The sequence below is a fragment of the Rana temporaria genome, chromosome 5 (assembly GCF_905171775.1).
Source record: "Rana temporaria chromosome 5, aRanTem1.1, whole genome shotgun sequence".
Classification (NCBI taxonomy): Eukaryota; Metazoa; Chordata; class Amphibia; order Anura; family Ranidae; genus Rana; species Rana temporaria.
Genome location: NC_053493.1, coordinates 426,143,148 through 426,159,469, shown reverse-complemented (window position 1 = coordinate 426,159,469; position 16,322 = coordinate 426,143,148). Strand labels below are relative to the sequence as shown.

Genomic DNA, 16,322 nt, shown 5'->3' with positions numbered 1-16,322 from the left:
TTACTATAATATCATGGGGGGGGGGGAGCAACAGTGCAGTCCTTGTCTACAACAACCAATCAAATTTCTTCTCTTACTTCCCGTGAAGGAATAAAAAAATGAAACCTGATTGGCTGGTAAAGGCTCTACTTTTGCTCTATTTTTCTTTCTTCCACTTTCAGCATTCCGGGGTCAGACGTGGCCGGATTCCCAATTATTAATAATGATACAGAGTCATGATAGAGGTGATGATGGTGGTGGTGATGATGATGATGGTGGTGATGATGGTGGTGATGGTGATGATGGTGGTGATGATGATGATGGTGATGATGGTGGTGATGGTGGTGATGATGATGGTGATGATGGTGGTGGTGATGATGGTGGTGATGATGATGATGGTGGTGATGATGGTGACGATGGTGGTGATGGTAATGATGGTGATGATGGTGGTGATGGTGATGATGGTGATGATGGTGGTGATGATGGTGGTGATGATGATGATGGTGGTGATGGTGATGATGGTGGTGATGATGATGATGGTGATGATGGTGGTGATGGTGGTGATGATGATGGTGATGATGGTGGTGGTGATGATGGTGGTGATGATGATGATGGTGGTGATGATGGTGACGATGGTGGTGATGGTGGTAATGATGGTGATGATGGTGGTGATGGTGATGATGGTGATGATGGTGATGATGGTGGTGATGGTGATGATGGTGATGATGGTGGTGATGGTGATGATGGTGATGATGGTGGTGATGATGATGATGGTGGTGATGGTGATGATGGTGGTGATGGCGATGATGGTGGTGATGATGATGATGGTGATGATGGTGGTGATGGTGGTGATGATGATGGTGATGATGGTGGTGGTGATGATGGTGGTGGTGATGATGGTGGTGATGATGATGATGGTGGTGATGATGGTGACGATGGTGGTGATGGTGGTAATGATGGTGGTGATGGTGATGATGGTGATGATGGTGGTGATGGTGATGATGGTGATGATGGTGGTGATGATGATGATGATGGTGGTGATGGTGATGATGGTGGTGATGGTGATGATGGTGGTGATGATGATGATGGTGATGATGGTGGTGATGGTGGTGATGATGATGGTGATGATGGTGGTGGTGATGATGGTGGTGATGATGATGATGGTGGTGATGATGGTGACGATGGTGGTGATGGTGGTAATGATGGTGATGATGGTGGTGATGGTGATGATGGTGATGATGGTGATGATGGTGGTGATGATGGTGGTGATGATGATGATGGTGGTGATGGTGATGATGGTGGTGATGATGATGATGGTGATGATGGTGGTGATGGTGGTGATGATGATGGTGATGATGGTGGTGGTGATGATGGTGGTGATGATGATGATGGTGGTGATGATGGTGACGATGGTGGTGATGGTGGTAATGATGGTGATGATGGTGGTGATGGTGATGATGGTGATGATGGTGATGATGGTGGTGATGGTGATGATGGTGATGATGGTGGTGATGGTGATGATGGTGATGATGGTGGTGATGATGATGATGGTGGTGATGGTGATGATGGTGGTGATGGCGATGATGGTGGTGATGATGATGATGGTGATGATGGTGGTGATGGTGGTGATGATGATGGTGATGATGGTGGTGGTGATGATGGTGGTGGTGATGATGGTGGTGATGATGATGATGGTGGTGATGATGGTGACGATGGTGGTGATGGTGGTAATGATGGTGGTGATGGTGATGATGGTGATGATGGTGGTGATGGTGATGATGGTGGTGATGGTGATGATGGTGATGATGGTGGTGATGGTGGTGATGATGATGATGGTGATGATGGTGGTGATGGTGGTGATGATGATGGTGATGATGGTGGTGGTGATGATGGTGGTGATGATGATGATGGTGGTGATGATGGTGACGATGGTGGTGATGGTGGTAATGATGGTGGTGGTGATGATGGTGGTGATGATGATGATGGTGATGATGATGGTGACGATGGTGATGATGGTGATGATGGTGGTGATGGTGATGATGGTGATGATGGTGATGATGGTGGTGATGGTGATGATGGTGATGGTGGTGATGATGGTGGTGATGGTGATGATGGTGGTGATGATGGTGATGATGGTGGTGATGGTGATGATGGTAATGATGGTGATGATGGTGGTGAAGGTGATCATGGTGGTGACGATGGTGGTGATGATGGTGGTGATGATGATGATGGTGGTGATGATGGTGACGATGGTGGTGATGGTGGTAATGATGGTGATGATGGTGGTGATGGTGATGATGGTGATGATGGTGATGATGGTGGTGAAGGTGATCATGGTGGTGACGATGGTGGTGATGATGGTGGTGATGGTGATGATGGTGGTGATGATGGTGATGATGGTGGTGATGGTGATGATGGTAATGATGGTGATGATGGTGGTGAAGGTGATCATGGTGGTGACGATGGTGGTGATGATGGTGGTGATGGTGATGATGGTGATGATGGTGGTGATGATGGTGATGATGGTGATGATGGTGATGATGGTGGTGATGGTGATGATGGTGGTGATGATGGTGGTTAATGGTAATGATGGTGGTGATGATGGTGATGGTGATGGTGGTTAATGGTAATGATGGTGGTGATGGTGATACAATGTAGGGGATCTCATGGGATTCTCTATATACAGTTTCTAATATTGATTGACGATGAAGAAGGATCTGGGGGTCCTAATAGATGATGGGCTCAGAAATAGCATGCAATGCCAAGCTGCAGCAAGCAAAGCTGGTGGGAAATTACTGTCAAGTATCAAAAAGGGATTTACTCCAGAGATAAAACTCAGCTATGGGGGATGGAGGAGCTCAGTTATGGGGGATGGAGGAGCTCAGTTATGGGGGATGGAGGAGCTCAGTTATGGGGGCTGGAGGACCTCAGTTATGAGGGATGGAGGAGCTCAGTTATGGAGGAGCTCAGTTATGGGGGATGGAGGAGATCAGTTATGAGGGATGAAGGACTTCAGTTATGGGGGATGGGTGACCTCAGTTATGGAGGAGTTCAGTTATGAGAGATGGAGGAGCTCAGTTATGGGGGATGGAGGACCTCAGTTATGAGGGATGAAGGAGCTCAGTTATGGGGGATGGAGGAGCTCAGTTATGGGGGATGGAGGAGCTCAGTTATGGGGGATGGAGGAGCTCAGTTATGGGGGATGGAGGAGCTCAGTTATGGGGGATGGAGGACCTCAGTTATGGGGGATGGAGGAGCTCAGTTATGGGGGATGGAGGAGCTCAGTTATGGGGGATGGAGGAGCTCAGTTATGAGGGATGGAGGAGCTCAGTTATGAGGGATGGAGGAGCTCAGTTATGAGGGATGGAGGACCTCAGTTATGGGGGATGGAGGAGCTCAGTTATGGGGGATGGAGGACCTCAGTTATGGGGGATGGAGGAGCTCAGTTATGGGGGATGGAGGAGCTCAGTTATGGGGGATGGAGGAGCTCAGTTATGGGGGAGGGAGGACCTCAGTTATGGGGGGTGGAGGACCTCAGTTATGGGGGGGAAGGACCTCAGTTATGGGGGATGGAGGAGCTCAGTTATGGGGGATGGAGGAGCTCAGTTATGGGGGATGGAGGAGCTCAGTTATGGGGGATGGAGGACCTCAGTTATGGGGGATGGAGGAGCTCAGTTATGGGGGATGGAGGAGCTCAGTTATGGGGGATGGAGGAGCTCAGTTATGGGGGGTGAAGGACCTCAGTTATGGGGGGTGAAGGACCTCAGTTATGAGGGATGGAGGAGCTCAGTTATGAGGGATGGAGGACCTCAGTTATGGGGGATGGAGGAGCTCAGTTATGGGGGATGGAGGAGCTCAGTTATGGGGGATGGAGGAGCTCAGTTATGAGGGATGGAGGACCTCAGTTATGGGGCATGGAGGAACTCAGTTATGGGGGATGGAGGACCTCAGTTATGGGGGATGGAGGACCTCAGTTATGGGGGATGGAGGAGCTCAGTTATGGGGGATGGAGGAGCTCAGTTATGGGGGATGGAGGAGCTCAGTTATGGGGGATGGAGGAGCTCAGTTATGGGGGGTGAAGGACCTCAGTTATGGGGGGTGGAGGAGCTCAGTTATGGGGGATGGAGAAGCTCAGTTATGGGGCATGGAGGAGCTCAGTTATGGGGGGTGAAGGACCTCAGTTATGGGGGATGGAGGACCTCAGTTATGGGGGGTGAAGGACCTCAGTTATAGGGGGGGGAAGGACCTCAGTTATGGGGGATGGAGGAGCTCAGTTATGGGGGATGGAGGACCTCAGTTATGGGGCATGGAGGACCTCAGTTATGGGGAATGGAGGACCTCAGTTATGGGGGATGGAGGACCTCAGTTATGGGGGATGGAGGACCTCAGTTATGGGGGATGGAGGAGCTCAGTTATGGGGGTTGGAGGACCTCAGTTATGGGGTTGGAGGACCTCAGTTATGGGGCATGGAGGACCTCAGTTATGGGGGATGGAGGACCTCAGTTATGAGGGATGGAGGACCTCAGTTATGGGGGATGGAGGAGCTCAGTTATGGGGGATGGAGGACCTCAGTTATGAGGGATGGAGGAGCTCAGTTATGGGGGATGGAGGACCCCAGTTATGGGGGATGGAGGAGCTCAGTTATGGGGAATGGAGGACCTCAGTTTTGGGGGATGGAGGAGCTCAGTTATGGGGGTGAAGGACCTCAGTTATGGGGGATGGAGGACCTCAGTTATGGGGGATGGAGGACCTCAGTTATGGGGGATGGAGGACCTCAGTTATGGGGGATGGAGGACCTCAGTTATGGGGGATGGAGGACCTCAGTTATGGGGGATGGAGGAGCTCAGTTATGGGGGATGGAGGAGCTCAGTTATGGGGGATGGAGGACCTCAGTTTCTAGGGGTATGAATTTTCATATTTTATTTATCCTGAGAATTCCTCTGGATGGACACAACGATCGTCCATTCATCGCACACGGGGGAGGGGGATATCCTGCCGTCTCAGCAGAATGTTGATGGACTTCATCCAGCCGGATCTCACCTGGCCATAGGAAGTGGTCGGAGTGACAGATCAGCGATTTGTAATAAACAGGAATTTTCCGGGACAAAGTGACGCTTTCTGATTCACAGACATTACTAAACGCTGATTAGAAGTCGAATATTTCGGCCCGTCAGCAAATTCCTCCAAAATCCGAGAAACCAAAAACATACGGGAGGGAGGCGGCTCATTAGAGGTCCCGCCAAATATAACTTTGTGTATGTTCTAAAACCACAGAGACGGGAACCAGAGAGAGGAGGAAACATCCCCAGAACCATCGAGGAGGGAAAAACAGAACCGAGCGAGGAGGGACATTCACATGTAGGAGAGGAGCAACGTCCATGGGGTCACCAGGAGACAGCATAAATATTAAAATAATAATAATATTGTTAATTATGTAGAAGACCATGAATAAACTAACAGCAACAATAATAATAAAAGACAAGGACAAAAAAATAATAATGTACATGTGGAAGACCAGAAAACATCCTAATAATATGGGATTCAAAACACATATCTGTAAATCTTCAACCCGTCGTCCCTAAAGAGGACTTCTTTATCTGATGAAACGCGTTAGTTTCCTCTGTCCCTCTGACAGTGGATTCAGGTTATTCCAGTTTGTTCTTTTTCACCATGTGTTGGTTTTTTATCATCTAACACATTGGCCCAGATTCACGTAGGGCGGCGTAACTTTGTGCGGGCGTAGCGCATCTTATTTACGCTACGCCGCCGCAACTTAGAGAGGCAAGTGCAGTATTCACAAAGCACTTGCGTCCTAAGTTACGGTGGCGTAGCGTAAATAGGCCGGCGTAAGCGCGCGTATTTCAAAGTAGGCAGGTCGTGGGCGTGTTGTATTTAAATTAAGCGTGACCCCATGTAGATGCATGGCCGAACGAACGGCGCACATGCTCAGTATGACGTCTAATTTTCAAAGTAAATTACGCCCGCTCAATGCTTAGTCGACGTGAACGTAACCTACACCCAGCCCCATTCACGGACGACTTACGCAAACGATGTAAAATACGACGCTGTTCGTACGTTTCCGACGTCCATACCTAACATGACTTACCCCTGCTTTATGAGGGGTAACTTTACACCGGTCCGACGCCTTACGTAAACGACATATCTTGATACGCCGGGCGCACGTACGTTCATGAATCGGCGTATCTAGCTCATTTGCATATTCAACGCGGAAATCAACGGAAGCGCCACCTAGCAGCCAGCGTAAATATGCACTCCAAGATACGACGGCGTAGGAGACTTACGCCACTCGTATCTTGCCCAAATCTATGCGTAACTGATTCTATGAATCAGACGCATAGATACGACGGCTCGGATTCGGACTTACGATGGCGTATGTGGAGATACGCCGTCGTAAGTCCGTTGTGAATCCGGGCCATGTTGTGTAATACCTAGATTAACTAGACATGTGCAATTCGTTTAGTTCCAAATTTGTTTTTAACAACTTCTGAGAAATTCATTAATTCCATAATTTCAGAATTCCCAAATTTTTTAATTTCTGAATATTCGGATTTTGGGATTTCGAAGATTTCGAATTTCTGAATTTTCTAAATTTCTGAATTTTCAATGTTCATAATTTCCGAAATTTCGAATTTTCAAATTTACGAAAATTTCGAAAATTTGAAATTTCGGAAATTCGGAACTTCGAAAATTCAGAAATTTAGAAAATTCAGAACTTCGAAATCTGGGGAATTCAGAATTTCTGAAATTCGAAAATTTAAACTTTCGGAAATTTGAAAGTCGGAAATTAGAAAATTTGAAAATCCGAAAATTTGGAAAAATCTGAAAATTCTGAAATTTAGAAAAATTTGAAAATTTAAACTTTCGGAAATTTAAACTTTCGGAAATTTAAACTTTCGGAAATTTAAACTTTCGGAAACTAGAAAATTCGAAAATCGGAAATTTGAAAATCGGAAACCCCAAAATTCGGAAATTCAGAATTTTTCAATTCGGAAATTCGAAAACCTGGAAATTTAGATTTTCGAATTTCCGAATTTTTGAATTTAAGAAGTTTTTGAATTTCCGAATTTAAAATTTTCGAATTTACTGAATTTCCAAAAAAAGCAAAAGAAAAAAAAACGAAATTAAACAAAAACAAACTATTTTTTTTGGCAGTGCACACATCTAATATTTATGTAATAATATATTTTCAATTTTGTAAGAATGAGATTTCTGTTGATGGTCCGTTAAGGTCCCACTTTTGAGGAACCTTTTTTTTGCACTCTAATTATGTTGGGACCGCCCACGCAGAGCTCCTGATCCCTCTGGTAAACGCCTAGTAGACTGCATTCACATCTGAGCGACAAAACGCCCGACGCCGGACGCTTCTGCCGCTAGAGGGGAGAATTCCCATTGCTGTCTATGGAGATGGTTCACATCTCATAGACGCGCAACGCCTGTCGCCTGAAAAAAAGTCCCTTTTTTTCACGCGACAGGCGCGTTTTCCCATAGACAGCAATGGGAATACTTTTAGGGGAAAAAAAAAAAAATTGAAACATTTGTACTTGCGGCAAATCTGCCGCTACACGCGGATGCGGCTGTCGCTTAGGTGTGAATGCAGCCTTAAACTTAAGGACCGGACCAATATGCTGCTACATGACCCAAGGGGTTTTTACAATTTGGCACTGCGTCGCTTTAACTGACAATTGCGCGGTCGTGCGACATGGCTCCCAAACAAAATTGGCGTCCTTTTTTCCCCACAAATAGAGCTTTCTTTTGGTGGTATTTGATCACCTGTGCGGTTTTTATTTTTTGCGCTATAAACAAAAATAGAGCGAGAATTTTGAAAAAAATGCAATATTTTTTACTTTTTGCTGTAATAAATATCCTCAAAAAGATATAAAAAAAAAAATTTCCTCAGTTTAGGCCGATACGTATTCTTCTACCTATTTTTGGTAAAAAAAAATCCCAATAAGCGTTTATCGGTTGGTTTGCGCAAAATTTATAGCGTTTACAAAATAGGGGATAGTTTTATTGCATTTTTATTAATTTTTTTTTTTTACTACTAATGGCGGCGATCAGCGATTTTTTTTGTGACTGCGACATTATGGCGGACACTTCGGACAATTTTGACACATTTTTGGGACCATTGTCATTTTCACAGCAAAAAATGCATTTAAATTGCACTGATTACTGTGAAAATGACAGTTGCAGTTTGGGAGTTAACCACAAGGGGGCGCTGTAGGAGTTAGGGTTCACCTAGTGTGTGTTTACAACTGTAGGGGGGTGTGGCTGTAGGACTGACGTCATCGATCGTGTCTCCCTATAAAAGGGATCACTCGATCGATGCGCCGCCATAGTGAAGCACGGGGAAGTCGTGTTTACATACGGCTCTCCCCGTTCTTCAGCTCCGGGGAGCGATCGCGACGGAGCGGCTATAAACGAATAGCCGCCCCCTCATCCCGGATCGCTCCCCGCGGGAATCTGACCGCCGCATGTAGCGGGGGGTCCGATCGGATCCCCGACCCGCGGAAAGGCAGGGACGTACAGGTACGCCCATATGCCTGTACGTGCCATTCTGTCGACGTATATGTACATGCGGCGGTCGGGAAGCGGTTAAGAATAAATGCTCATGTGCAGCACCTCACATTGGGGTCACCCTGCGATCTCCGGGGACGCGGCATGAGGTCTGTTCCAGCAAATCTGGAACGATCGGCATCTATGGGAACAGACACAGGATTATCATCCCAATGCTGGAGGAGGACAATCTTCATCATGGCGGTCCTCAGGTTTCTGTGTGGGGGAGGGGTGTTTGGATAGCCGGACTCCGGTGATCATCTCATTTATATCTCCTCCGACTCTTCCCGGAGCGCGGTGCGGGCGGAGAGAGTCTTGGCCGGCGTTTCGATTAGATGAACCACAATTGGCTCTTTTTTCCGAGAGTCTGTCCCGGATATTCCCAGCCGGAAATATTTGTGGTTGAAATCCTCCAATTACAAAGGATTTCTGAGGACCGGAGACCATTCCTTCTGTCCTGAGAGAATTCACAAAGACGTTTCATTCCTGTGAAATAATGACGGACATTTCTCCTCCATTCTTCTTCTCTGTAAAATATCTCAAGCTCTGTCACATTGGATGGAGAGCGTCTGTGATCAGCAATTTTCAAGTCTTGCCACAGATTCTCAATGGGATTTAGGTCTGGACTGTGACTGGGCCATTCTAACACATGAATAGGCTTTGATCTAAACCATTCCATTGTAGCTCTGGCTGTACTTTAGGGTCGTTGTCCTGCTGGAAGGTGAACCCCCCCCCCCCCCCCCCGGTCTCAAGTCTTTTGTAGACTCTAACAGGTTTTCTTCTAAGATTGTCCTGTATTTGTCTCCATCCATCTTCCCATCAACTCTGACCAGCTTCCCTGTCCCTGCTGAAGAAAACCATCCCCACCACATGATGCTGCCACCACCATGTTTCACAGTGGGGATGGTGAGTTCAGGTGAGTTCAGGGTGATGTGCAGTGTTAGTTTTCCCCACACATTGCGTTTTGCTTTTAGGCCAAAAAGTTACATTTTGGTCTCTTCTGGGGGGGGGGGGGGGGGGTGGATTTGTACTGGTATGTGAGGAGATGTATGCCTAGGGGTTCAATTTGCAGATTGGTGCCCCATTGTTTGGGGGTAGGAATTTTTGCTGACACACAATGCTCATACATCTTTAGGGGAAGGGTCACAGTTTGGCATGTTCACCCTGGGCTAGAGGTGACCTTGTCCCGGTACTGGCTGGCTCTATTCAGAATTAGGGGATTGTGGAGGATAATGAGCACTGCGGCAGAGAGAATTGGGAGGTTCAGAGCTCAGTGTGTGGGGGTCAGAGTTGCACAATTGGGGGGGGGGTCAGAGTTGCACAATTGGGGGGGGGGTTAGAGATCATTAATTGGGGGTCGGAGTTCCACAATTTCGGGGATCGGAGTTCCACAATTTCGGGGGTTGGAGTTCCACAATTGGGGGGGTTGGAGTTCCACAATTTCGGGGGTCGGAGTTCCACAATTTGGGGGGGTCGGAGTTCCACAATTGGGGGGGTTGGAGTTCCACAATTTCGGGGGCCAGAGTTCCACAATTTCGGGGGTCGGAGTTCCACAATTTCGGGGATCAGAGATCCACAATTTTTTGGGGATCGGAGGTCCACAATTTCGGGGGCCGGAGTTCCACAATTTGGGGGGGTCGGAGTTCCACAATTTCGGGGGGGGGGGGGTCGGAGTTCCACAATTTTGGAGGGTCGGAGTTCCACAATTTTTTGGGGATCGGAGTTCCACAATTTCGGGGGCCGGAGTTCCACAATTTCGGGGGCCAGAGTTCCACAATTTCGGGGGTCGGAGTTCCACAATTTCGGGGTTTGGAGTTCCACAATTTGGGGGGGGGGGTCGGAGTTCCACAATTTCGGGGGGTCGGAGTTCCACAATTTCGGGGATCGGAGTTCCACAATTTCGGGGGCCGGAGTTCCACAATTTGGGGGGGTCGGAGTTCCACAATTTCGGAGGCCGGAGTTCCACAATTTGGGGGGGTCGGAGTTCCACAATTGGGGATCTCCCAGTAACTTCTCATCCCCTATCCAGGCAGAACACAAGCAAAAGTCGGAGCGGAGTCGATATGAGAATGGCGGCGTACCTGGCTGTGGCGCTGGTTGTCCTGAGTGTCATCGCAGAGGCGGAGGGATCCAGAGACAGAGCGGTGAGTGAAAAATGTTCTACAATTTATATGATTTTGAAGAGGGTATGGTGTGTATAAGGTGCAGTACAGAGCGCCCCCTGTTTGCTGTGTGTATGAGGTGGGGTATGGAGTCCCCCCTGTTTGCTGTGTGTATGAGGTGGGGCATGGAGCACCCCCTGTTTGCTGTGTGTATGAGGTGGGGTATGGAGCGCCCCCTGTTTGCTGTGTGTATGAGGTGGGGTATGGAGATCCTCCTGCGTGCTGTATGTATGAAGTGGGGTATGGAGCGCCCCCTGTTTGTCATGTGTATGAGGTGGGGTATGAAGCGCCCCCTGTTTGCTGTGTGTATGAAATGGGGTATGGAGCGCCCCCTGTTTGTCATGTGTATGAGGTGGGGTACGGAGCGCCCCCTGTTTTTTGTGTGTATGAAATGGGGTACAGAGCGCCCCCTGTTTGCTGTGTGTATGAAGTGGGGTATGGAGTGCCCCCTGTTTGCTGTGTGTATGGAGCGCCCCCTGTTTGCTGTGTGTATGAAATGGGGTATGGAGTGCCCCCTGTTTGCTGTGTGTATGAAATGGGGTATGGAGTGCCCCCTGTTTGCTGTGTGTATGGAGCGCCCCCTGTTTGCTGTGTGTATGGAGTGCCCCCTGTTTGCTGTGTGTATGAAATGGGGTATGGAGTGCCCCCTGTTTGCTGTGTGTATGGAGCGCCCCCTGTTTGCTGTGTGTATGAAATGGGGTATGGAGTGCCCCCTGTTTGCTGTGTGTATGGAGCGCCCCCTGTTTGCTGTGTGTATGAAATGGGGTATGGAGTGCCCCCTGTTTGCTGTGTGTATGGAGCGCCCCCTGTTTGCTGTGTGTATGGAGCGCCCCCTGTTTGCTGTATGTATGAAGTGGGGTGCAGAGCGCCCCCTGTTTGCTGTATGTATGAAGTGGGGTATGGAGCGCCCCCTGTTTGCTGTGTGTATGAGGTGGGGTATGGAGCGCCCCCTGTTTGCTGTATGTATGAAGTGGGGTATGGAGCGCCCCCTGTTTGCTGTATGTATGAAGTGGGGTGCAGAGCGCCCTCTGTTTGCTGTATGTATGAAGTGGGGTATGGAGCGCCCCCTGTTTGCTGTGTGTATGAGGTGGGGTATGGAGCGCCCCCTGTTTGCTGTATGTATGAAGTGGGGTATGGAGCGCCCCCTGTTTGCTGTATGTATGAAGTGGGGTATGGAGCGCCCCCTGTTTGCTGTATGTATGAAGTGGGGTGCAGAGCGCCCTCTGTTTGCTGTATGTATGAAGTGGGGTATGGAGCGCCCCCTGTTTGCTGTGTGTATGAAGTGGGGTATGGAGCGCCCTCTGTTTGCTGTGTGTATGAAGTGGGGTACAGAGCGCCCCCTGTCTGCCATGCTGCAAGTAGGTGGTGTTTGAACTCTGGGCTCCTCATTGCTCCTCATGCAGAGATCCTCTTCCTCCTCTGTCTCCTCTCAGTGATTGGCTTTATGTCTTTTCTTCTCTCTGTTCATGTCCTGAAGGTGCGGAGCTCCGCCCCTGCGGAGCCCATGAGGAGGCGGGGTTCTGTGACTCAGCGGGGGCGGAAGAAGACAATCTGGTCCTATAATCCCGGACACCGCTCCCTGGCCTTCCTGGTAAGTGCGCCATCTAGTGGTGAAAATTGGGGCAACACCCCTATAGTTTGGTCCACAATGCCCCGGAACGGTGTCACAGCGTGATTTTATCTCTGTGTTCTGCCCAGGTTGCTGGAGAAATAGAAGTGGTTTCCCCTCCCCCGGGGGATGCGGTGACCGGAGCGGAGTATCGATGCCTCGGCTGCTGCGGGGAGAGAACGCCATTTGGGGTAAATTGCCCATGTGGGGTGGGGAGGGGGGCAGGGACTGAGATTATAAAGGTAAAAATATGTCCACTTAGAAGTCACCCATACCAGGGGCAGATACCATGGTGTCACCGGGGACGGCACAGGGTCCCGACACTCAGCACACCAGCAGCGGGTGATATACCCATACCAGGGGCAGATACCATTGTGTCACCGGGGACGGCACAGGGTCCCAACACTCAGCACAGCAGCAGCGGGTGATATACCCATACCAGGGGCAGATACCATTGTGTCACCGGGGACGGCACAGGGTCCCAACACTCAGCACAGCAGCGGGTGATATACCCATACCAGGGGCAGATACCATTGTGTCACCGGGGACGGCACAGGGTCCCAACACTCAGTACACCAGCAGCGGGTGATATACCCATACCAGGGGCAGATACCATGGTGTCACCGGGGACGGCACAGGGTCCCAACACTCAGCACAGCAGCGGGTGATATACCCATACCAGGGGCAGATACCATTGTGTCACCGGGGACGGCACAGGGTCCCAACACTCAGCACAGCAGCGGGTGATATACCCATACCAGGGGCAGATACCATTGTGTCACCGGGGACGGCACAGGGTCCCAACACTCAGCACAGCAGCGGGTGATATACCCATACCAGGGGCAGATACCATTGTGTCACCGGGGACGGCACAGGGTCCCAACACTCAGTACACCAGCAGCGGGTGATATACCCATACCAGGGGCAGATACCATGGTGTCACCGGGGACGGCACAGGGTCCCAACACTCAGCACAGCAGCGGGTGATATACCCATACCAGGGGCAGATACCATTGTGTCACCGGGGACGGCACAGGGTCCCAACACTCAGTACACCAGCAGCGGGTGATATACCCATACCAGGGGCAGATACCATGGTGTCACCGGGGACGGCACAGGGTCCCAACACTCAGCACAGCAGCGGGTGATATACCCATACCAGGGGCAGATACCATGGTGTCACCGGGGACGGCACAGGGTCCCAACACTCAGTACACCAGCAGCGGGTGATATACACACACCAGGGGCAGATCCCACAGTGTCACCGGGGACAAAACAGGGTCCCAGCACCAGCAGTGGGCGACGCGTTTCTTATTTGGGGAATTTATAGATTGTATCTGCACCCCACATACTGTACATGCCTCCAATGTTCGTGTTTGGTTGTCAGGTTGAAGGTTGATCCTGAAGTCGCTGCAGATGTGGCTCAGGATTTGCCGGACACGTGACTGAGCCTTTCTTGTTTTATTGGAAACTACTACAACAGGAAATGACATCACCACCATGTAGTTCTATTAGGAAGTACATTACATGATACAAACAGTAAATACTACCACCTAGTGGCTGAACTAGTAATCACAGTATATTCTATGAGAATGGTTGCTGCACCTCTATCTGTATGAACATCAGGCTAACGCGCTTCTTCTCTCCCCCTCAGAGTAAAACCACCTCCAGCCCGCAGCCATCGAACAGAGTCGGCCGGCTCGTCTTACGCCCCGATGGTTTAGCGGTGATTGGAACAGAACCGAACTCTGTGAACGACCGGTGCCTGGGCTGCTGCGAGGACAGCGTGACTCCCATCAATGGAGTGACGACAACGGTGACTACGGTGAGACCTGGGTGGGGGGCGGAGACATGGGGGGGACACTCTGATATCCCCGGAATATTCGAATTATTTCTGGTGTGATAATTACAAAACATGTCGCTTGACAAAGAGGTACCAAAAGGAAATACATTCCTGCGCAAAGGAGCTTACAGTCTAAACCGGGAGAATGTGGAGATCTGAACAACATGTTGTCATGATGAAGGAGACCATCGGGGGGGTACTGGGGTAATCTTGGGGGGAGTCGGATTTTTAGAGCCTGTGGGCTCGAATTGGCTTCCAAATGGTTAAACAACGGGTGCAATGGCTGGGCGTTCCCTGTTTAAACAGTGCTGTGTCAGGGAATCGCTTCCCTAACACTGACCCGCCTCTCAGCCAATCAGGTGCACCTGGTCTGAATTCCGGACACCTGATTGGCTGAAGCGACAGACGTTGTGATTGGACGCCTATCAGCCTTCCATCTCTCTCATAGCAGAGATGACATTGAGGCCGGAGAAAACATCGAGGATGAGGAGGGAGCGGGGGGAGGACGGTGCATTTAATGGGGAAACTGGCTGCATTTAATTGGGAACTGGCTGCAATTGAGAGGAAACTGGCTGCATTTGAGGGGAAACTGGCTGCATTCGAAACTGGCTGCATTTGAGGGGAAACTGGCTGCATTTGAGGGGGGAAACTGGCTGCATTCGAAACTGGCTGCATTTGGGGGGGAAACTGGCTGCATTTGAGGGGGGAAACTGGCTGCATTTGAGGGGGGAAACTGGCTGCATTTGAGGGGAAACTGGCTACATTTGAGGGGAAACTGGCTGCATTTGGGGGGGAAACTGGCTGCATTTGAGGGGGGAAACTGGCTGCATTTGAGGGGAAACTGGCTACATTTGAGGGGAAACTGGCTGCATTTGGGGGGGAAACTGGCTGCATTTGAGGGGAAACTGGCTGCATTTAATCGGAAACTGGCTGCATTTGAGAGGAAACTGGCTGCATTTGAGGGGAAACTGGCTGCATTCGAAACTGGCTGCATTTGGGGGGGAAACTGGCTGCATTTGAGGGGAAACTGGCTGCATTTGAGGGGGGAAACTGGCTGCATTTGAGGGGGGAACTGGCTGCATTTGAGGGGAAACTGGCTACATTTGAGGGTAAACTGGCAACATTTGAGGGGAAACTGGCTGCATTTGGGGGGGAATCTGGCTGCATTTGAGGGGAATCTGGCTGCATTTGATGGGGAAACTGGCTGCATTTGAGGGGAAACTGGCTGCATTTGAGGGGAAACTGGCTGCATTTGGGGGGAAACTGGCTGCATTTAAGGAGAAACTGGCCTCATTTGAGGAGAAACTGGCCTCATTTGAGGGGAAACTGGCTGCATTTGAGGGGAAACTGGCTACATTTGAGGGGAAACTGGCTGCATTTGGGGGGGAAACTGGCTGCATTTGAGGGGGAAACTGGCTGCATTTAATCGGAAACTGGCTGCATTTGAGAGGAAACTGGCTGCATTTGAGGGGAAACTGGCTGCATTCGAAACTGGCTGCATTTGGGGGGGAAACTGGCTGCATTTGAGGGGGGAAACTGGCTGCATTTGAGGGGGGAAACTGGCTGCATTTGAGGGGAAACTGGCTACATTTGAGGGGAAACTGGCTGCATTTGGGGGGGAAACTGGCTGCATTTGAGGGGAAACTGGCTGCATTTGAGGGGAAACTGGCTGCATTTGAGGGGGGAAACTGGCTGCATTTGAGGGGAAACTGGCTACATTTGAGGGGAAACTGGCTGCATTTGGGGGGGAAACTGGCTGCATTTGAGGGGAAACTGGCTGCATTTAATCGGAAACTGGCTGCATTTGAGAGGAAACTGGCTGCATTTGAGGGGAAACTGGCTGCATTCGAAACTGGCTGCATTTGGGGGGGAAACTGGCTGCATTTGAGGGGAAACTGGCTGCATTTGAGGGGGGAAACTGGCTGCATTTGAGGGGGGAACTGGCTGCATTTGAGGGGAAACTGGCTACATTTGAGGGTAAACTGGCAACATTTGAGGGGAAACTGGCTGCATTTGGGGGGGAAACTGGCTGCATTTGAGGGGAATCTGGCTGCATTTGATGGGGAAACTGGCTGCATTTGAGGGGAAACTGGCTGCATTTGATGGGGAAACTGGCTGCATTTGAGGGGAAACTGGCTGCATTTGAGGGGAAACT

The 16,322-nt window shown here is 50.0% G+C and overlaps 1 protein-coding gene and 1 pseudogene across 2 annotated transcripts in view; one reads left to right on the top strand and one right to left on the bottom strand.

Annotated features, from left to right (window-relative positions):
* LOC120941743 overlaps positions 1 to 16,322 on the top strand; it is a 33,407-nt gene that overhangs the window by 3,006 nt on the left and 14,079 nt on the right. For both annotated transcript variants that reach the window (XM_040355373.1, XM_040355374.1), the window contains exons 2-5: positions 10,583 to 10,697; positions 12,193 to 12,306; positions 12,414 to 12,515; positions 13,979 to 14,149. In XM_040355373.1, coding sequence (XP_040211307.1) covers positions 10,617 to 10,697; positions 12,193 to 12,306; positions 12,414 to 12,515; positions 13,979 to 14,149 — 468 coding nt within the window. In that variant the 5' untranslated portion in view covers positions 10,583 to 10,616. The remainder of the gene's footprint in view (positions 1 to 10,582; positions 10,698 to 12,192; positions 12,307 to 12,413; positions 12,516 to 13,978; positions 14,150 to 16,322) is intronic.
* On the bottom strand, positions 1,336 to 2,427 carry LOC120941390 (annotated as a pseudogene).